Source organism: Protopterus annectens, chromosome 15.part0 (genome assembly GCF_019279795.1).
Source record: "Protopterus annectens isolate FY-2018-M chromosome 15.part0, PAN1.0, whole genome shotgun sequence".
NCBI classification, from domain to species: Eukaryota; Metazoa; Chordata; order Ceratodontiformes; family Protopteridae; genus Protopterus; species Protopterus annectens.
This window is the reverse complement of record NC_056749.1, coordinates 132,838,641-132,861,365: the sequence shown is the minus strand read 5'-3', so window position 1 is coordinate 132,861,365 and position 22,725 is coordinate 132,838,641. Positions and strand designations below refer to the sequence as shown.

Below are 22,725 nucleotides of genomic sequence, written 5' to 3'. Positions count from 1 at the left end.
ATGGCATATACAGAAACCCATTTGGACAGAAACTCTTTCCCTGGGGGAGCAGAAAGAAACTTATTGGGCCTTCAGGGTACAGGTTCCACCGAATCAGAATTCTCCCACACCCTTCGACAGATTAAATCCAAAAGCTCGAAGGGTGGAGACACCCAGGAGGCAGAGGGTTGATCTCCAAAGGCCTTGAGGAATACCGACTCCTCCTCGGAGGGGGGTTTTGGAAGGCCAGTCACCCCTCTGTCTCAAAATCTCCAGGATGTCGGAGAAAGAGACGTCATCAGAGGATGATTTGGGGGACCCCTCCGACTCCTCGAGGTCGGTATCAGAAGTGAGGGACTTGTCCTGGGAGTCTATGTGCTTCCTCTTGCACGTCTTTTTTCTGGGGGCCACAGACTCTGTGGGACCCTCAGAAAGTTGGGGACCACTCGTGGGGGTATCTCCATACCTTTGGGCTCCGCCATCTATGGATAAAAGGACATCAGAGGCTCTAGCCGGGGTGGAAGGGGATGGAATGACCGATCCGGGTGATGTAACTGACGATTTGGCCAGTGCGCTCTGCATGGCCTCAAAGGCCGGTCTCCCCGAATCCGAGGACCGACGGGCCTCCGAGGTCATGATCGGAGTCGGGGTCCCCCGAGCCAATGCACCGAGAAGGAGGCTCGGAACCGACAGGTGTCCCGAAGTATCCCCCTAGGGCCCGACTGAGGAAACCCGAGTGCTGAAACCTGTGGAAGGAGAGGGTCGGAGCAGACGTCGGCACTGATAAACCCTTAAAGGGTATCGGTGCCGGCGCAAGAACATCACTCGGAGCGGAGCACTCCGGCTCCAAAGACAAGGAAGCGCTCGGAGGAGGAACCATCGACACAACCACTGGGACAGGCTCCGGAGCCAACTGGATCAGAGCCGAGAATAATTTTGCTAACACCGGCGACTGCAGGAGCCTCTGCACCACCCTATCAACATCCAATTCAGAAAGCCTGGAGGATTTGGAGGACAGGGTCGGAGACTGTGATCTCCTGTCAGGAGAGCCATGCCTAACACTGGGTGACTGGCTCCGAATGGGTTCCAGTAAAATAGGAGCAAAAGTCGATTCCAGCACTACAGATACCTCCTGCGGCCCCAAGGACATAGGAGCTGAGGAGGTAGAGTCAAGTTTAGAAAGTTTCTCCGGCAGCTCTGAAGAAACAGACGGAGCCGGAGATCTTTTCTTCGCCTTCGAAGCTTTAGACTTGGACTGAGAACCAGAAGCCGAGTCCAAAGACTCCTCAAACGAAGGTTTCATGAGTCCCTTCAATATTTGTTTATTTTTTTTCTCTCCTGAAGCGCACACTTGGACTGAAGGCGTGACAGAAGCTACAGGACTCTTGCAAATGAATTGCACCTAAGCAATAAACACACATGGAATGTCCATCCGTGATGGACATCTTGTAACTACACTTGGAACATTTTTTAAAACCGGAAGGTTTATGTTCCTTCTGCTCCTTAGACATCCTGTAACAATAAGGCCACTGAACAACCTGTCTAGGAAAAAAACGCAAGATGGGAAACAGTAGATGACTCTACCACAGCAACCAAGAACCTCCAAGAAAAACGGTTCTTTAAGACTCAGACCACAATCCACAACAAGAAAGGCAAAGCACTAGCTAGCTCCAGTAACCAACAAAAACCTAAGCAAAAGCGAAAGCAAAGGCAAAGACAGACAGGAGGACTAGGTCCTCTAACTCAAATGGGCCTAGCCCACCGTAACAGTTAGGGATACCGCTACACACACAGGGAACACACAATAACAAGCAACAATATGAAGATAGCTATTAAAATAGCTTTTGTGTTGAAAAACAGCAATTTTCTTGAGAGAAAATGGAAAAAGAAAGGTACTTAGCCACAGCCAAGCGAGACCACGTCCTAGCTACACGAGCGGCAAATGAGATCTGGGGTTATGGAGCGGGTGCAGCATGGGATACCTGCTTGGCCCAGCCAATGAGAGACTTCAAGCTAGTAGAAAAGTTGGCCGAGTCGAAGCTGATATTCGGCTCCGAACACGTGAGTAAGACTGTAGGCGAGACTGGACTACATAACATCTGGGTTTTTCTGTGCATCTCACAGTGGTGAGCAGAAATACATGAATATTCCAACAATATCACTGCACAGCTACTCTGGTTAGAGGAGTAAGGGGAATAAAAAGACCAAAAAAGAATGCCTTAAGTGGTAAAGTAGGATGCTAAAAGAAGCATGAACCATCATCCTTTTCTCATGGATGAAGGCTATCTGCTGTCCAACAGCAACTGTTGAGAAGACTGCTAAAATACCAGGAAAGGGCAGGACTTAGAAGTGACTATAGTGACATGTCTCAGTACTGGCAAACAGGTGGTCAAAGACAATTTAACTTAAAAAAGCAACAAAGAAAACTTTTTCCATACAAAAAAGGTATTTTCTTAAATGTGGATGCTAAATCAGCTTTCATACTAAAACTCTTGAGTATCTGTCCCAAACTGCTAGCATTAGCAGCAATTCAGCAAAACTCTCTCTTTATCTGTATTAGGCTGCTTTACTACAGAGAAATATGTCATGCACCATTTTTTTTATAACTAAGAGTTCTATTATATCTACTTCTAGGTAACATAAAAACGTAAGTTATGTACTTACTGGAATGTCAATTTTTCTGCTTTCTATGTGGATACTAGAAAGGGAGAATTGGTGCCACTGGCACCCTCTAGTGATGCCAATGAACTCCACACAGCTTAGGTTCTTTCTTACCCACAACTACCTGCTCCTGCTGCTTTCTCAGATCGAGATTGCCCCAGTAAACCCTGAAAAGCCTAAAATGCCATAATTATGACACTATATACATAATACACATTCATCATCATCATAGTCTTTTGGCTGTTCCCGTTAGGGGTCGCCACAGCGGATCATCTGTTTCCATTTCTTCCTGCCCTCTGCATCTTGCTCTGTCGCACCAACCGCCTGCATGTCCTCTCTCACCACATCCATAAACCTAATCTTAGGCCTTCCTCTTTTACTCTTACCTGGCAGCTCCATCCTTAGCATCCTTTTCCCAATATACCCATCATCCCTCCTCAGCACATGTCCAAAGCAATGCAATCTTGCCTCTCAGACTTTGTCTCCAAACCGTCCAACCTGAGCTGACTCTCTAATACACCGATTCCTAATCCTGTCCAGCCTTGTCACACCCAGTGCAAATCTTAACATCTTTAACTCTGCCACATCCAGCTCTGACTCCTGCCTTTTCGTCAATGCCACCGTCTCCAACCCAAATAACATAGCTGATCTCACTACCTTCTTGTAGACCTTCCCTTTCACTCTTACTGGTACCCATCTGTCACAAATTACTCCTGACACTCTTCTCCACCCATTCCACCCTGCCTGTACTCTCTTCTTCACCTCTCTTCCACACTCACCATTACTCTGAACTGTTGATCCCAAGTACTTAAACTCATCCACCTTTACTAACTCTACTGCCTGCACCCTCACCATTTCTCTACCCTCCCTCTCATTTACACACATATATTCTGTTTTAGCCCTGCTGACCTTCATTCCTCTCCTCTCTAAAGCATATCTCTACCTCTCCAGAGTCTCCTCAACCTGATTCCTACTCTCACTACAGATCACAATGCCATCTGCAAACATCATAGTCCACGGGGCCTCCTGTCTGATCTCATCTGTCAACCTGTCCATCACCACTGCAAATAAGAAAGGACTCAGAGCTGATCCTTGATGTAATCCCACCTCCACCTTAAACGGATCTGTCACTCCCACTGCAGTCCTCACCACTGTCACACTACCCTCGTACATATCCTGTACCACTCTTACGTACTTCTCTGCCACTCCCGACTTCCTCATACAATACTACAACTCTTCTCTAGGCACCCTGTCATATGCTTTCTTCAAGTCTACAAAGACACAATGCAACTCCTTCTGACCTTCTCTGTATTTCTCCAACAACACTCTCAGAGCAAACATTGCATCTGTAGTGCTCTTTCCTGGCATGAAACCATACTGCTAATCACTAATCATCACCTCCCTTCTTAACCTTGCTTCCACTAACCTTTCCCATAACTTCAAGCTGTGACTAATCAGTTTTATCCCTCTGTAGTTACTGCAGCTCTGCACATCATCCTTATTCTTAAAGATAGGTACCAAAACACTTTTTCTCCACTCCTCAGGCATCCTCTGACTTTCCAAAATTTCATTAAACAATCTAGTTAGAAATTCCACTGCCATTTCTCCTAAGCACCTCCATGCTTCCATTGGTATGTCATCTGGGCCAACAGCCTTTCCATTCTTCATCCTCTTCATAGCTGTCCTTACTTCCTCCTTGCTAATCTGTTTCACTTCCTGATTCACTATCCCCACATCATCCAACCTTCTCTCTCTATATATCCTAACATTTAAAATAACACAATCTAAGTAAAGATTTGATATTCGAATGTCCACTCAGCACCGAAAACTGCCCAGAATTTATCTCATCTACCTTCCCAATTCCCTACATTCTAATTTTGTGTTAATGTCACCACTCCTGAAACTCATGTTAACTTATTCAATGGCACCAAATTCAAACTTTCTAAAATTATTACATTAGCAGCTATGCTTAAAACATTGCTACCACCTTCAGTTTTAATTGCTAGCAACTGCTTGTAAATAAGATCGGTTAAGCTTTTGTTTTTCCTACATAAAAACAATTAGAGGAACAGCACTTAGCTAATTAAGAGTGCTTTCAGAGTTGCATGTAAAAAGTTAACTCCAAAGGCTGTGTCAATAACTACTACCTCAAAAACATTGAGGTAAAAAATGAACCCAAACTTCTTACAATCATAACACGTGGAAGTCCCTTCCTATTAAATTATGGTATCTCAGCAAACATTTTCTGACATTTTAAGACTAATAGCTCTTTTGTTAACAAACCTTAGACTTTTATTAACAATTCTCCCAAGTTCAGCATTTCTCCTTAGAATCTTCCAATTGAAAAAACATCTTCTAGACCTCAGAAGTATCAACAGAATAAGTTAAAATAAAAACATTTATATTCTCACTGTCCTGGTATAAAACCACTGCCTCTTGTTTCAGATATGATAAATAATTATTTTATTGTCTTGCAGACACTTCATTATTGCCTTAATCTACCAACGTTAATGACCCCTGTCTAAAAATAAATGTTTTAACACTTCCTAAGTGAATTAGCAGGAAGTCTTCCAATACATGAGCATGAGTTGGGGGCTATTAAAAATATCATGGTTAGAAGTAATAAGGAAAATGGTCATCTTTGAGGGTCTCCATGTTAGTTCAGTACCTTAAATCTGTTGGAGGTAGATATGAAGAACTGGTTGGCTCTACATCCCTTTCCTTATACTGATCAAAAAGCTGTACAAGAAAAAACAGTCTTCAGGATTGCACTGATATGGCAGTATAGATACTGAGGGCTAAGACTATGAGCTGTTAAAAAAATTACTGGGTTTTATTCCCTCAATTTCCTTTTGCAAACTATGTGTCTCTAACCACGGTTTCTTAGCCAGACTAATAGTTATAGGCCATCATCAAAAGAAGCACTGATGGCTGCTTAGCTTACACCTGGTTAACAAATGAAAAAAAAATTAAAATTTTCATTACTGGTAGTCACCAGACTTGTTGTGAAAATTAAACTTTCAGTGTCTTTGGATTTTGTGTCTAAGACAGCTGAATAGCCACAAGTTATTTAGAAGTCCAGAAGTCCATTAACAGGGGTAATGGTTTGATCCACAAGTTTAGCCACTGCTCAGAGAATAAATCAAACCGCAAACCATAGACAGAGCAGCGATGAAAATATATACACAATAGTTACACATTTAAATAAAACTAAAAATCCTGAAAACAATACTAGGTTAATCACAATATCACAATTCTTATTTAAATTCTCTTTATTATTTTTTTTGTATAACATAATAACAACAGGATAAACAACATAAAACATTCAGAAACAAGATACACTCAAAACTATGTACAATTATACATTGCCCAAAAGTAGAAAAAGGTGAAACAAGGAATATTACAAAAAAAAAAAAAAACCTGTATTCAATTCAATATGTGATCAAAAAGTATTCTCCACAATTCTTTGAGGAATGGTTTCTGGTTAATGTTGTAAAATAGATATCTTATGTGCTTTGAGGTGTTTAATGGCTAGAGTCTTAAACCCTTCCCACGTTAATGTGTTCCTATTCTTCCAGTTCAGAGAGCTATAATATTTGATTAACATAAATAGAGAAATCAAAATTCTGTATCTCCCCCCTCCGGCAACCCTTCGGGTGGAATATGAAGAAAAGTAAATTCCCAAGATAAAGTTGATTCTTCATATCCAATTTTTTCCAGTAAGACTCTCAGGGCACACCAAAGCTTGTATGAGCATTTACAGCTCCAGAAAATATGTAATAAATCATCAGTTTGGTTAGGGCAAAACTGACAATAAGGGGGGTAGTTAGGATATATTTTGTTGAGAATGTCTGAAGTAAGGTATGCATTGTTCATTATCATAAGCTGTGTGTATTTATGTTTCTTTAGGGGTATATGTTTGGCACTGATTCTTATGGCCTTTGAAATCTGATTATGATTAATAGAAGGATTTATTTTTAGCCAAAAATTTGAGAAGATGAGCTTGTTATGTGTTTTGGAGGCCATGATAGCTTTGTGGGTATTTGAGATAATTTTTTTAAGAAGAAATAAGTTCCACAATGCTTTATAGGCTGAGATATCCTTATCAGATACCAAGGGGTGTACCAAAAAAGTATGTACTAATTCTCTGATTTGTCTTAGTATAATTGTATATTTTTTAGGCAAGTTCAATTTAGTTCTTAGATCCAAAAGGGATTGTTGTTTAAAAGGGAAGAGGTCCGAAATAGTTGAATTCATGAGAAGGGGGTATTGTTCTAGATTTAACATATGACCATTCAACTTAAGATTAGGGTTGAGATGCAACGGTTGTAGAGTGTTAAAGGAATGGACCAGATTCAAGGAGCTAAAGAGGTTTTGTAGTGACTTTATATTAACTTTAATACCTTTAAGCAATTTAAGATTGCGTAAGTTTTCTTTGTTCAAGAAAGGGAGAGACGAAGGGTTTATGTTTAAAGATTTGACATAGTTATTGTAAAGTATGATCCAAGCAGGTGTCCATTGAGAGTGTTCTTTATTGTAAGAGGCAATATTTATTAGTCTACTTCCATTTATTATCTCATAGTATGTTTTAAAATCAGGCAATCCCAGATCTCCATGTTCCTTAGGGAAAGTGAGTTTCGAATAACTAATCCTAACAGATTTTGGAGCCCAAATAAATTTAGAAAGGAGTGAAATAATAGTTTTAAAGAATTTATTGTTAAGTATAGTTGTTGTTCCATTAAAGATATATAAAAATCTAGGACTTCTTAAAAATCTTAAATCTCTTAAAAATTCTTAAGCATTACTTCTTCACTAACAACTCTTCAAGTAATGGGGCAGTAAGGAAAATGTGCAAGATGCCCTTTCTTTCAGACAGCAAATTACTTTAGTCCTAAAATCCTTAACATCTTCACATTTCTTAATGTGAAGAGGCCAGATTTTTGAGCCAAGGACTGAAATGGCATGCTCAGTGGTTCTAATGTTATTATGCAGCCTATGGAGTAACAATTCTTCAATGCAACGTGATGTCAGTGAGCAATGGCTGAATTTTAACTTCAGCTTAAAGCAAATAAAGAGACTGGTCTGCAAGTTCTCATATCTCACAAATCATAGTTAACAAAGATCCAACTGTTCTTTCATTCTTTTACTGTTCACCCTGCTCAGGACAATACAATTGTTTTTAATTTTTGGTTGAAAGAAGAATAAATCTGCAGATCATGTTAGGGTGAATTTTGACATCATATAGATTTTTAGTGGATGCATTCACAGACAGAAAAAAAACACATTCCAAGCTAATGCATAAGTTACCCTTCCCAAAGACTGCTCTGGCTTCAGGACTAAGGAATCTTAAGCTTTCAGAAAAGAGTGACTTTCTGCTCTTATATTTCAGTTGCTCAGGGTAAATGCTTACAGAAAGTGTGTGACTAGGCAAACAAATATGTGCAAGATGGAACTAATTCTCTGCTGTGTGAGGTAAAAAAATATTTAATTACATGGATTATTTTCTAGCCTACAAACAGTACCAAAAAAACATCCATTTAATCTTACTCCTGTTCAAAACCAACTGTTTGTGATGGAACCAGCTTAAAAATACTGTGAAGACTGAACTTCAGATCCAATAGTAAGATGGAGGACCTAAAATTTACAAGGTCATCAGAATATAGTACAAGGTTACTAAATAAAAAGACAAAAGTGAGAGCCCCACATGGTCTAGCAGTCAGGATTCCTGTTTTTTGCCCAGATGGACTGGGTTTGACTCCCAGTGTGAGTCAATCTTATTGCTTCCAGTATGTGTCCCCTGTCTGAATATCTCACAACTTGAAGGCCGATAACCATTTTGAGGAAAATCAAGGTCCTAAATCATAACAAAACTATAAGGATTGTCTCAAAGCCTTGTCACTCTTCTCAATCCCTGCCTCTCATACAGTGCCTTTTGTCAGACCTATTGCACATTCACAAGTGCAATGAGGCATAAACACTTGCTCAAGAGACCTAATTCTCTTTTGCAACATAAACAGTATATGTTGGAGGGATAGTTAAGTATCACAGAGAATACTACTTCTTGAGAATCACCTCCTTCTCCACAGAAAGCAAAGTACTTCTCTTACACTACTCAAACAACCTGGACCAATTGATGGGCAACTGCAACTTCATCACTGGTTTAGAAAAACACGTACATCTTCCTATTGTCTCTGGGTTTTTTGTACCCAGTCTATAAAGGGTAAAAGCTTCATAGGAATTTATGGCAAGGCTTCTAAATATTCTCATGGATCAACAGCTTAGCAAGTATCTATGAATCTATGACATAGCAGATGTAACTCCAGGACTGAACCATGGAGACTTCCTTAGATTGTCTGGTGAAGAAATGCAGAACCTAGCTTAACATGACTGGCCAGATCTTAATACAGAGGTAGATTTTAAACAACAAAATCAGATCCAGAATACAAGGTAGACACAGAATAAAAAATATAGTGTAGATTATCAAAGTGAAAGCTTTGGTAAGGTCCACAAAAGAGAACATTCGGCTGTAGTCTTTTTTTCTACTATAGAAACAATAAAATCAGTCTGGCCATGTGCCACAAAGGGTGTAGTCCTGTCTGTGACCCAAATAACTGTGACTCAATAAGCAACCCTAACACTTGAGAAGCAAGGCAGGGGTGGTGGGGCAATGAAGGGGCATGGCCTACTTGTCTGTCTTGGGGGTGGGGAGGGATGTGAGCACTTGGGGGCACAGGGAGCTGTGTGATTTCCTTACTGCAGACTAGAGAAACCACCACTCATGCTTTGGGTAGACAGTCTTGGCTGGTTCAGCGAACATGCCTGTTATAAAAGTGAGGGGATAGTCTGAAATATTGTCCACTGCACATCCTCTCCTTGGCGATTCACCAAGAGATACTACATCTGATGGCTTCCTGATTTACGGCCCTTCCCGATCGACCATCACCTCAGTGAAAGGAAATGTATGGGCCATTTGGCCAGAAGAGGCTAATGGTCATCAGATGGTGAGGGGATATATAAAAATCTATTAAAGTGTCCCATGTGCTTCTACCTAGGGTAAATTCAAGCTGACATAGAAAAAAAGACCATACTTCTTAAGATACTACACAGTTTTCTGATAAAACTACTTTTTCAAGAATGTGGCCATAGAGTGACAAAAATGAGACTGGTCAATAGTCCAAAGTAGTATGTGGGAATGGCAGATTTTAGAAGGAGAAAAAATAAGGTTGACTTCCAAGTGTAAAGGAAAGCATTAAGCACTGTAAATCAAATCAAAATTCAGAATTAAAGTGATATAGTGAGCTTAAGAGACACTACTGGCCATTGGTGGACCCAAAAATGTCTAACTACTACTCTGGGTTTCCAGTTAATGAAGTCACTCATACAAAGTATGGAGCTGACTAATTCTTAAGTATGAAATATATGATCAGATTTAAAAAATACAATAGTGTAAGAACCTAACATGAAACAGTGCATGTCTTACTGATCACTGCTGCAGAATTCCAAACTGTTGAGTTATCTCACCAAATAACCTAGACATCTGGCCAGGATACAAAATACAAAACCTTCCAGAAAGCCATAAGTATGACATATGACCTAAGCCCATGGGTCCAAGGGTACAGAAGCAGATGTATGAAGGTGAAATCTCAGACACCTGGGCCGCAAAATAAAATGGTCAGCTAACAGGGGAAGAACAAGGACTAAGAACAGTAGTCCCGCTTGGTCTGAAGATATTAGTAAGGGGGGAAGGTAGGGTGGGAAGGAATACAGCAACAGTGATCAGTATGACATCTCCCATTACAGTAAGTTACACAACTGTACTATGCATTTCCTTAGGTCACTGTTGCAGTATTCCAAACTGCTGGGCAATTCCCAAAGTTTAAGAAGTGTGAAGGGTGGTTGGATGAGAGAGAGAGAACTGTTCACCAATCACAAAAGGACTGACCTGGAATAGCCAGTTCTGGATTTCAAAAAGGCAGCCACTCTATAATGTTCAGTAAAGGTATGCAAAGAAGACTAAATTGCTGCTTCTAGGATAGTTCTAGAGTCAATCCCCCTGTAAAAAGCAATGGATGTGGGCACCAATCTAGCAGAATGTGCCTTAGCTGGATAAGGCAAATATTCACCATGTTGAATTTAGAAGAAGCAAATGGTTTTAAAAATCCAGTAGGCAATAGTTTTGAGACTGGTCTACCTAACTTTGAGTCCTGTAAAGAAACAGACAATTGGCCAGCTCTGTAGATATCCTTAGTCTTGTCCAAGTAACATATATTTTGTCTGTGCAGATCAAGAGATTGCAGTATTCTTTCTCCCTTATTCTGTAGGTTAGGAAAGAAGTTGAGCAGACTGATGACTTGATTAAGTGACAGTTCATTAACTACTTTAGGCATAATGAAAGGATTTACCCTCAAGTATAATTTATTCTTAAGAAAAATAAGGACCGGAGAGATTGCCATCAGGGTCTGTAGCTGAGGGACTCATCTACATGAGGTAAGGGCTACTATAAATATGGTTTTCCAAGTACATGATCTTATAGAATAGCATATACAGCCAGAGGCTACTGGTTCAAAAGGTGGGAGAGTGAGTTTTTCCAGCACAAAGCTTAAGGTCCCAAAAAGTTGGGAGGGCTTTCCTAGGAGGTTTATGATGGAAAACACCTTTTTAAGAACTGTTTTGCCTCTAGTCTAGATGGAAGAGGTTGAGCCAGAGATAGGAAGCAAGCATGGCCAAGACGCATGCTTTAATACAAGAGTATGCTAGGTCAGTTTTAAACAGCTCACACAAATAAGAGGACAACTGGGGGACCCATTTGTACAGGGTCCTGTTTATGAGCACGACACCAGATTGAAAATCTATTCCATTTGGCTATATAAGATTTCTGGGAAGTAGGTTTCCTTACCTACTAGAGAACCTGTAGCATGTTCTCAAAAAATCACTGCCTAAAAGGAATAAAAATCCTACCATCCATACTGTCAGGCAGAAGGATGACAGGTTGGGGTAAAGCAATAAGCCTTTCTGTTGTGTGAGCAAAACCACTGTGAGAGGTAACTTGTGATGGCTCATGGCCAAGTGGTAGAGAAGGGGAACCAATACTGCCTTGGCCAAAAGGGAATCAGTAGTAAAAATCTTTGGGTTGTCATTCTGAATCTTTAGTAAAACATTAGGAAGAAGAATAAGGAGAGGAAAAGCATGTAGAGGCCTTCCAAGAAAAATAAATTTCATCTGGTTTCCAAGCTTTGGAAGCTTACTGTCTATGGAGGCAAATAAGTATATCTGTGGGCCTCTTATTACTGTACTATAACTAGGAAGATCTTTTTGTTCAGCATCTATTTGTCATGATCTTGCTTTGATCTTCTAAGAAAGTTTGCCAGGACACTGACCTGTGAAGGGCAGAAGAGAAATCTGGGTGTTCAGGGGAGGGGAATGTTGGGACCAGACTGATTTCAGGTACCACTGAATCTTTCTCATATGAAGTCTGGTGTAAATGGTTCATAGGTGTGGTCACAGCCATAAACACTAGAGTTCTCAGCATTTCTCTTGCTGTGCAAGAATGAAGGTAGAGAAGAAAAAAAGAAGTTATGTCTTACCCATAATGTTCCATCTGTATTGTTGATCCTCGTTCAGTCATTACGCATGGGTATCGGTTCCGACCTCGGGACCGAGCCGGACATTTTCCAAGCTCACATCAGCTTCAAACTCTCGAGCTAAACTCTTACCCACAATCCCCCCCTCCCTGTTACCTCAGATTGAGTTTGCAAGTCAAAGAAGGTAGAGGCTACCTCTGGTCAAATAACCTAAGAGAACCGGATGGTGAGATCCACTAGAAACCACAGGAGGGGGAAGGAGGGAGGGTCGTAATGACTGAACGAGGATCAACAATATAGATGGAATGTTATGGTAAGACATACCTTCTTTATCTGATATTGTTAATCCTCGTTCATTCCTTACGCATGGGACAGAGTCCCCAGCTACCTCTATTCCTGGGAGGCTCTCATGGAAAGACATTCCTGAGCACCATAGAACCGAAACATGCTCTTCCCCTGGAGGCCAAATCCAATTTGTAATGATAGATGAAGGTATGAGGCATAGCCCAAGTTGCAGCTGCACAGATGTCATGTAAAGAAGCTCTGGCATGGAAGGCAGCAGAAGTTGCCACCGACCTTGCTGAATGAGCTTTCATGGTAGTAGGCAACAAGATATTACGTTGTGTATAAATGAAGGTCACACGGTCCTTCAACCATCCAGCTAATGTGACCTTAGCAACAGCAGATCCTGATCTAGGTCCAGAAAAGGCCAAAAATAACTGGTCAGATTTACGAAAGGACCTAGTCCTGTTTAAGTAAAAACGGATTTGCCTGTGGATATCTAGGGTATGTAGGCAATACTCTCCTCTGTTTGAATGATTGGGAAAGAAAACTGGCAATTCAATGGCTTGATTAATGGACATTTCAGAGATCACTTTTGGCAGAAATGATGGATGAGTCCTCAGAGACACTATCTCTATGAAAACTCAAGTATGGACTCGATACATAAAGCTTGAAGCTCAGAAATACATCTGGCAGAAGTAATGGGGACCAAAAACAATGTTTTCCATGAAAAATGCTTGAAGTCGCAAGAAGAGGCTGGTTCGAAAGGTGGCAATGTCAGAGCTTGTAGAACTAATGATAAATCCCATGGTTGAATAGGTTCTCTAAAAGGTGGCTTCAGATGATTCACACCTTTTATGGAGGTCTTGCACAATTTGTGAGACATGAGAGAGGAATCTTGGACACCATCATGAAAATTAGAAATTGAAGCCAAATGAACTGTAATGGAAGAGGCCGATAGATCTGATTGGAAAAGGTCAGCCAGATAGTATAGTATTATCGATACTGGTGCTGAGAAGGGATCTACTTGTTCATCTTTCAGCCAACAGGTAAATCTTTTCCAATTGCTCAGATAAGTAATTCTAGTGGAAGACTAATGAGATGCAATGAGAATGTCACGTACTGGTAAGGAAAGATCATTCTGTCTGGCAATCAAGGGAATTGGAGTAACCAAGCTGTGAGCTTCAGGCTTTTAAAATTGGGATGAATCAGGTACTGTGGATGTGAGATCAACTCCGGGGTTGGATGGAGAATCCATGGTTGATCTAGTAGGTGAGGCCAAAGGAAGAGGAACCAAATCTGTCGAGGCCAATATGGTGCTATGAGGATCACCTTGCTCTTCAACCGACAGGCTTTCTTCAGAAACTGGGGAAAGGGTGGGAATGCATAAAGAAGACCCGAGGGCCAATCGTGGACTAGAGCGTCCCTGGATGACTGTCCCGGAGGGGGAAATCAGGGCAAAGTAGTTGCTGCATTTGTAGTTGGTCGGGGATACAAAGAGGTCACAGCAAGGATGGCCCCAGCGATGAAAGATCTCTGCCGCTATCAAGGGATTCTGGGACCACTCATGAGGTTGAAGAATGCACCTGCTGAGTCTGTCTGCTATCACGTTGGAATTCCCGGGAATGTGCGTTGCTAGAAGAAAACAGTTGGTGGCCATTGCCCATTGCCATATCCTCATGGCCTCTCAACAAAGGGGGTAAGATTTGGCTCCACCTTGCTTGTTGATGAACCAGACCACCACCATGTTGTCTGAATGAATTGCAATTGCCCCAGACGGCAGCAGGGGGTGGAATGCTTGCAATGCCAGAAGCACCGCCCTCAGCTCTAGAACATTTATATGCAGATGGGCCTCCAGTTCGGACCAAGTGCCTTGGACTGTCTGTCCCTGACATGCCCCCCCCCCCCACCCCATCAGGGAGGTGTCTGTGGTCACTGTGGCCTTGGGTTGCTGGGGGGAAAAAGGGCGAGACCATTGTGACAGATTGTGTGTCATCCACCAATTTAAATCCTGTTTGCACCTGTGGTTACTCGAATCATGGCTGAAAGAGGATGCTGAAAGGGATACCATTGGGTGAGCAGTAGCCATTGTAGAAGTCTCATGTGAAACCTGGCCAGGGGGACAATGGTGATGGAGGCTGCCATAGAACCCAACAGCTGTAGAACTGAGTGAGCCGTGGATTTCTCCCTTGAAAGGATTGGAATCAGTTGTTGCTTTATCCTTAAAATTCTGTGCTCTGGAATGGCAGCTCTGCAGTGCTTTGTGTCCAAGATAACCCCTATGAATTCTGTCAACTGAGATGGGTTGAGATTGGATTTTTGCCAGTTTATGGTTATGCCTAGCCTTTGTGCAGTGAGGAGAGAGTATGCCAGGGCTTCTTCCAGTAGATGTCTGGTGGGGGCAGAAATGAGCCAGTCGTTTAGGTATGGTAACACCTGGAATCCTTGAAGTCGCAAATGAGCTGTGACAACTGCCATACACTTTGTGAACACTCTGGGGGCTGTAGAGAGTCCGAAGGGCAGTACTCCGAACTGGTAAGTGACTGGCTCCCGCACGGAAGCGCAAAAATCTTCTTGATGGTCTGTCCTCTTTTATGTGGTTGTATGCATCTTGAAGATCTATTGAGCACATTCAATCGTCTTTTTCCAAAAGCGGGAGGATAGACTGTATTTTGACCATCCAGAATTTTTGTACTCTCACAAACTTGTTCAATACACTGAGGACCGAAATTGGTCTCCAGTCCCCGGTTTTATTTGGCACCAAAAATAGTCTTGAGTAGAATCCAGGTCCTATCTGGTCTGGAGTGACTATTTGGATGACTCTCTTTCTTAGCAGCTTTTCTATCTCTAATGCTGCTTCTTCCCTTTGACTGGGTGGAACGTCGGGAAGTTTTTTTGAAGGGACAGGACAAAGATCGAAAGGGATATGATAACCTCTGGTTACAATCCTTTGTACCCAAGAATCTGTGGTGATGGTTAGCCAGGCAGAAGAGGCAAACTCGGTGTCCATCTCACCAGTCCGCACAGAGAACAACGGTGCCAAGAGAGACTGGACTACAGGTATCTGCACCGAAGAAGTCATTGGTGCAGAGATGATGGTCTGCTCCGATACAGGGATTGGTGCCGAAGTGGTTGTCGGTACCGAAGCTGGAACCGACAAAACTGGAGTCAACAATAAAGGCGCTGGTTCCAAGTAAGATGTCAGGAGCTGAAGTGGTCAATGTCTGCGCCAACTGAACGGTCGGTGCTGATACAGTAGTAATAGTCTGAACTGAGGAGCCCCTCGGTGCCGATATAGTTAAGGCTGCTGGAGAAGACTGAGCAGAGATCACTAATGGAGCCGAAGGCCTCGGTGCTGAAGGTCTAAGCACCGAAAGCACTGGGGCTGACTGAGTGAACTCCGGAGCCAAAACTTTAGCCTTTTTAGGTTTTGGTTGGCGGGAGTCCCCAGCTGGGGACGAAGGCAATGATTTAGCCTTGGTAGGAACATCCAAGATTTTCTTATGGGCTCTAGGAGGGGATGAGGCCTCCGACCCAGAAATAGCCTCTGAAAAGGGAGATTTAAGAAGTCCCTTCAGTAACAGCTTGTTTTTCCTTTCCAACAAAGTTCTAGTTGAAATGTTTTCACAGATAGTACAGGGCGGGTCAACAGATAAGTGGGATGCTCCCAAACAATAAACGCACAAAGAGTGTGCATCAGAAGTAGGTAGTTTGTGTCCACAATCAGAACACCGTTTAAACCCCGGACTACCTTTCTTATCTGCCATAATAACAAAAATAGATAGCAGAAAGGGTACCAGCAATGGTACAAAGGAAAACCCGAAGTTATGAGAAAATGAAAAGTTTACCAACGATGGTAAGGGGAGAATACCTCATGGTAAAAAGGTAGAGAAAAGAGAAGAAAAACCTGAAGAAAATATGGTCGCTAGATGCGATAGGGTAAGAGACAATGAAATAGAAATTTTTCTGACAGAAAAGTAAAATGAATGACTATTAAACAACAAATAACTGTACTTAGCTCAAGAGAAGAAGCTTGACACGACCGAATGGCAATGCGGCAAATAAAATCTGGGGTAACAGGGAGAGAGGGATTGTGGGTAAGAGTTTAGCTCGAGAGTTTGAAGCTGACGCGAGGTTGGAAAATGGCCAGCTCGGTTCCGAGGTCAGAACCAATACCCATGCATAAGGAATGAATGAGGATTAACAATATCAGATTGAAGGTTACTGAAGATACTCTGCACCCTACCTGGAGTCAGAAAAACCTATGAGTTTGGTATCTGGTCTGCAGCCCAAGTAAACTAGGTTCTGGGTTGGTTCCAATGTAGACTTTTTGAAGCTGATTGCATCAGGGAGGGACAAGGTGAAACTGAGATGAAGCAAGATGGTCTGCTGAAAAGGTGGGTGTATTAACAGGTCATTGAAACAAGGGAATATGTGGATTCCCCAAATCCTGAAAGACTCTGGTGGTTGTAGAAAGTCTACAAGGCAAAGCAGAAAACTGAAAGTGTTTTAAGCAAGTAGAATACCTCAGACATTTCCTGCAGGAGGACAGATTGACAGGAATGTGGAAGTAGGCATCCTTCAAATCCAATGACATCAGAAATGCCTGCAGAAGAACAAATAAATGACAAGAGAGTTTGCAGAGAAAATATCTTGAAGGAAGAGATGTAGAGAAAAGGGCTGAGGGTTGAAAGTTATAGTATAGGTCTCTTCTCCTCCATTTCCTTGGTACAACAACCAATCTTGAGTAATAAACTTTACCCACTTATTGTGGGAGCATGTTCTACTCTGCCTTGGTCGAGCAAAGCTTAAATGATAAGGGAGGGCAACTTTATCTGAACCAGTGAAGGTCAACAGTAGCAATGAACATGTGCAAACAGACAGAAGGGTCTGAGACCTGCATTCGGACTGGCTGCGAGATAGTTTGAGGTTTAATCCTCATACATCCACTTATACACCTTTACGTCTGTAGGCTTAGTTCATACATCAGATGTATGGCTGTGCGGAAGGTTTTGGCTTTGGTATTGCGATGGACATCCAGGATATTTGGCAAGATAATCCAACAGTTTCGAAAAATGCAACAGTGAGCTAAGGAAGGACATTGTGGGATATCACTTGCATATAAAACTCCTTGACTACACCAAATGACAAATAACTAATTTAGACATAGTAAGCAGCCCATCCCAAACTGTTAATAAAGTAACATTACATAATAATATCATCATCCATAGCTACAGCTAAAGTATCACAAAAGTTACCTTTTTCTCCTTTCTTCTTTCTGGTCCTGTCAAGATGATCTTTTAACATATTCCGTACCTGCCGTTCATTTTGTATGTCTTTTATAAAAGAATGTTTCAGTAAGGTCTCAGTTGAAGGACGATGAATGTAATTTTTAACAAGACACGATTCCACAAAGTTGATAAACTTCTTTGACCTAATGTACATTAACATAAAGATAAATAAAAACATATCAAAAGAAGGTAAAAGAAATAAGCAAACTGTATACAGAACTAAAAGAGTTTACATGAGGTGTACAATAAACAAATAGTGTGCACCTGACATTTTTTTTTTTTTTTTTAACTGAGGCAAGCCTATATATATAACTGTGAGAATGCACAGTCCCCAGGGAGAAGGGTATACTGCTCAACCCCGGAGACTGTCGATCTTGCACACCTGTCGACCAAAGTGTGTTGACAACACAGGTATCAACATTTGAGAGTGTCAACCAACTTAACTGCTCATCTACACATATATATCTTCACATACACACATGCAGACACAAACACGTACATGATTATAGCAGAAGTATTGGAAATATTCAAACATTCAACATGTCAACCCATAAATAGTCAAGCCCAAACCATCAACTATTTAACAACTGAACGTTTTTAATGTGTGATAAGCCCAAATAATGGCACTGTTCCTAAAATTAACTACCTAAAAAAAGAAGTTGTGTACTTATCGTAACGTTTCATCTGTGTTGTCCATCTTCATTTATCCTTTACCTGTGGATTTTGTTCTGAATATTGGAAATGACTCAGTTGTTACTACAGCCCAAGAACCAAAAACTCTCAGGCTTAAGTCCTACCCAGAATGCTCCTCTCCCATTTACCTCAGATTGAGTTTACAGATAGAAAAAAGCAGACATTATAATCCTAACAATACATTCATGGAGACCATAGCTGGGGTCATGGGCGAAAAAATTAATACCTAGGACCATAAATCATTCCGCCAAGAGGTCTGAAAGGAAGGGGGATGGAGGGTTGGAAGTCGAGGATAAATGAAGATGGACAACACAGATGGAACGTTATGGTAAGTACATAACTTCTTTATCTGATGTTATCAATCTTCATTTATTCCTTGACCTGGTTAGTTCTTGGGAGGACTCATGGAAGGATATTCCTGAGCATCACAGAACCAAATGATACTCTTCCCCTAGAGACCAAATCCAATTTGAAATGAGTAATAAAAGTATGTGGGGTAGCCCATGTTGCTGCTGCACAAATCTCATTCATGGAAGCCTTAGATTGAAACATTGCTGAAACAGCGACTGCTCTGGTATTGTGCCTTAAAAGGCCCAGGTAACTGAACTTTACTATTGTATAATATAGGAAATACAACCTTTTAGCCATCTAGATAAAGTGACTTTGGTAACTGGCTTACCCATTTTAGCACTTGCAAAGGAAACAAAGAGCTGGTCAGACCTCCTTATGTCTTTTGTTCTATGAAGACAGAAACGTAACTGTCTATGAACATCTAATAAATGCAAACATACTTCCCCCTTTGAGTAATTAGGAAAAAATACAGGTAGATTGATTACTTGATTGATATTATTTTCTGACACCATCTTTGACAAAAAGGTAGGGTTTGTTCTCACTGAAACCCTGTCTTTGTGGAATACCAAATAAGGTGTTTTGCAAGATAAAGCTTGAATTTCAGAAATCTGTCTGGCAGAAATTACTGTTACCAAAAGCATAGTTTTCCAAGACAAGAATTTCAAGTCGCAGTAGGCAGCAGGCTCAAAGGGGAAATGAACTACTGTTTGTAACAATAAGTTTAAATCCCAAGCTGTACAGTGGATAAAAAAGTGTACACACTCCTGTTAAAATTTCAGGTCAGGTTTTTGTTGTATAAAAAAAAAGAGAGACCACAATAAATCATTTCAAATTTTTTCCCACCTTTAATGTGATCTATAACCTGTACAATTCAATTACAAAACAAACAAATCTGTTAGGGGAAAAAAAAATAAAAAATGTACAATAACCTGGTTGCATAAATGTGTTAAGTGTGCACACCCTTAAACTAATACTTAGTTGAAGCACCTTTTGATTTAAATACAGCATAGAGGAAGGAATCGGGCCTCCTTTCAGGAGCTCTGATAGAGTTTTCCAGGAAAGGTATTTTTGGAACCCTGATTTTGCAGGTCATCGACGGTGTCTTCCATTCAAGCCCCCCATCTGCTCATGGGGGAGCCACTACCACGTGTGTCCTGGAAAGGCCCTTGGGACTTTCTGAACCATATTTTCCTGCTCCTTTGGTTCCCCAAAAAGGACCATTGAGGAGTAGAAAAACATACACCCACTGTAGAATGGGTCTTTCCATCCTTTTCATACCTGGAAAATGTTTCTCAAACTTTAGGGCCAAAAAGGAACGATCCATCAAGACGGCATTGACGAATGAAGTCTTGAATGGCTCCGCAAATTCATGCAAGAGCATTCAGGTGTTTCTCCTTATAGTTGCACCTGATCCCGCTGCTCTAGTCCTCCCTTCATCTGCATGTGCTATGAGCCTCATGGATGAATTTGAAATAGACTCCAGGGTGGCCAACTGAGAAGCAATCGTCTTGGACTTCGTCAGATATGGCTCCTGCCAGGGTATCCGATAACTCCTTAATCAGATCCCTCTGGAGTCTGGTGAAGTGTGCCACAAAGTTCAAAGACCACAATGCAATGATAGATGAAGCGTAAATCCGCTTTCCAAACCTATCACCCAAGACTCTCTACTGGGAGGATGGATAGTGGAACTTTCCAAAGGAGACATCTTCCAGGGTTGACCATGGGGAACCCCCCCCCCCCCTTCATCAGAATCAGATTCCCTGGAGGAATCCATTACAGAGGACACTAAGTGTTTCCTCTTGCACTTTCTCTTTTGAGGAACGTCCTCAGTGGGGCAACCTGGGGAAGTATCAGAAGAGGACAATACCTGAATAAGTGTCTCCTGTGGCTTTGGCACCCACTGACCAGGTGTTAAGATTGAAGGATGTTCTGGACAAGATGAAGGTTTGGGGAACTGCTCTGATAAGGAAGGAGCCGATTGGATGCCCACAGTGGAAAGGCCCCTCTCCTTGGCCTGGAAGGCTGGCCTCCCTGAAGACAGAATGGAGCCTGGAACGGAGAAAGACTGACTCGGGAACTGTGGTCAGTCCCTGTTCCAAAGAAGACGCCCTCGAAGCTGGGGTAGAGCCAACAAGTGCTGAAGCCCTGAGGTGCAGAGATGGCTCCAAAAACACCAGAGTCGAGTCCTGTCCCCTGGAGTCAACAGCATTGTCATAACTCCGAGAATTCTCTGGATTTGACAGAGCTGAAGAACTCAGGGTAGAAATCCATAATGGAGATGCAGATCTCTTTGGAGGTGAAACGGTTGGTGCTAGGAAACTCCGAGGTGGAATCTCCAAGGCGTCAGAGGAGGTTAGAGGAGGAAGAGTAGGAAGCATCACAGAAGGAAGGGGTCTGGCACCTGAAGGGGCTAGAATCGATGACACACCTGCCAGTACCCTCTCTGCAAGGAGCTGATCCACAAACCTCAGCACATCCATTTCTGTCAGGCTCTTGGTGGAACGAACTGACTGGGAAGAGGGGGGGTTTGGTCTTTCCAAACAAAAAGGGGTTGGGTAATTGACCAGCAACAGGATCTATGGATGGGGTGTATCTGGTCTTAGGTCTATCCAAGAAAGAAAATTTTGTGCATTCAGTTGGAACCTAGGATATAGGTGCCAAAATGGAAGATGGCACCGAGGCTGTAGGCTCCATGGGCTGATCCAAGAACTGTGTTGATAACTTCGGCACCGATGGAGAAGGTACTTTTGGCTCCAAGATCGGCACAGAAACATTCTTGGTAAAAACTGTCAGTTCCACAGTGGCAGGGTGAAAGTTCTACATTTTTTGGTCATCTGTGCTGAGGGAGAAGCTGTCACTGATTGGCTCCTCCTTTTTGGTTTGTCTCATTTGAAAGAATATGATGATGAGGAAGGGGAAGAAACACCCATTTTGCTTTTGCCAGAAAAAAAACAGATAAGGCCTCCTCAAAGAAAGATTTTATTATCCCCTTTAAAAGCAATTTATTCTTCCTTTCTAGCAGGGCTCGGTGACTAAAAGCATGACAGACTGAACAATCCTCCTGCAAGTGCACCGGGCCAAGGCAATTTACACAAAAAGAGTGCCCATCGGAACTGAGCATCTTACAGCCACACTCCTGACAGTTTTTAAAACCAGATTATGATGGACAGGTGAAGGCATCTTCGAACAACTAAATCGCACAAACAGAGACAAATTAAACCAATAAGTACAAAGAGAGAAAAAGGCCATCAACAACAGCAGAAGGCAGAACCAAAGGTACAGAAGGCTACCAGCAATGAAAGAGAAGGAGGAGAAGAAATGAAAGATAGAACTACTATTCCCCCCGCTCCCACTGGAAGAAAAAGGGGAAAGAAATAAGGACTTCCAACAATGGTAGCACAAAATACACCAAAGTATATAAGGGATGGATGGAGAGGAGACGAAAAGGTTTAGCATAGAAAAATGGGTAGGTTGTAGAAGGAAAGATCAAAAAACTACATAAAGAAAAGAAATAACCTTATTACTACCCAAAAATATGAAATACAACAGAGAAAAGAAACATCTGTCACAGGAAGTGGCAAATGAGATCAGAGTTAAATGGGAGAGGAGCATTTTGGGTAGGAGTTAAGCTCAAGAGTTTTTGGTAATCACGACCTGTAGTAACAGCCAGGTCGGTTCCAATATTCGGAACAGAACCCACAGGTCAAGGAATAAATGAAGACTGACAACATCAGATCAACATTTTCCTTAAGCTTCAGCATTACGGAACACAGGGTAAAGAATATATTTAACTAAAAATTCAGAACCTGATGTGACGTAACTCCTAACTCAAAAACATAATTAATCTTACAAGTAACACAAATTACATGGGAGGCTTCACCCTTGTC

At 41.8% G+C, this 22,725-nt stretch overlaps 1 protein-coding gene across 1 annotated transcript in view; it reads right to left on the bottom strand.

The window, feature by feature from the left end:
- The window catches only part of NRK (Nik related kinase), a 2,110,367-nt gene that overhangs the window by 1,121,413 nt on the left and 966,229 nt on the right, over nucleotides 1-22,725 (bottom strand). Inside the window, exon 10 of the mRNA XM_044057244.1 lies at nucleotides 17,762-17,937. Coding sequence (XP_043913179.1) covers nucleotides 17,762-17,937 — 176 coding nt within the window. The remainder of the gene's footprint in view (nucleotides 1-17,761; nucleotides 17,938-22,725) is intronic.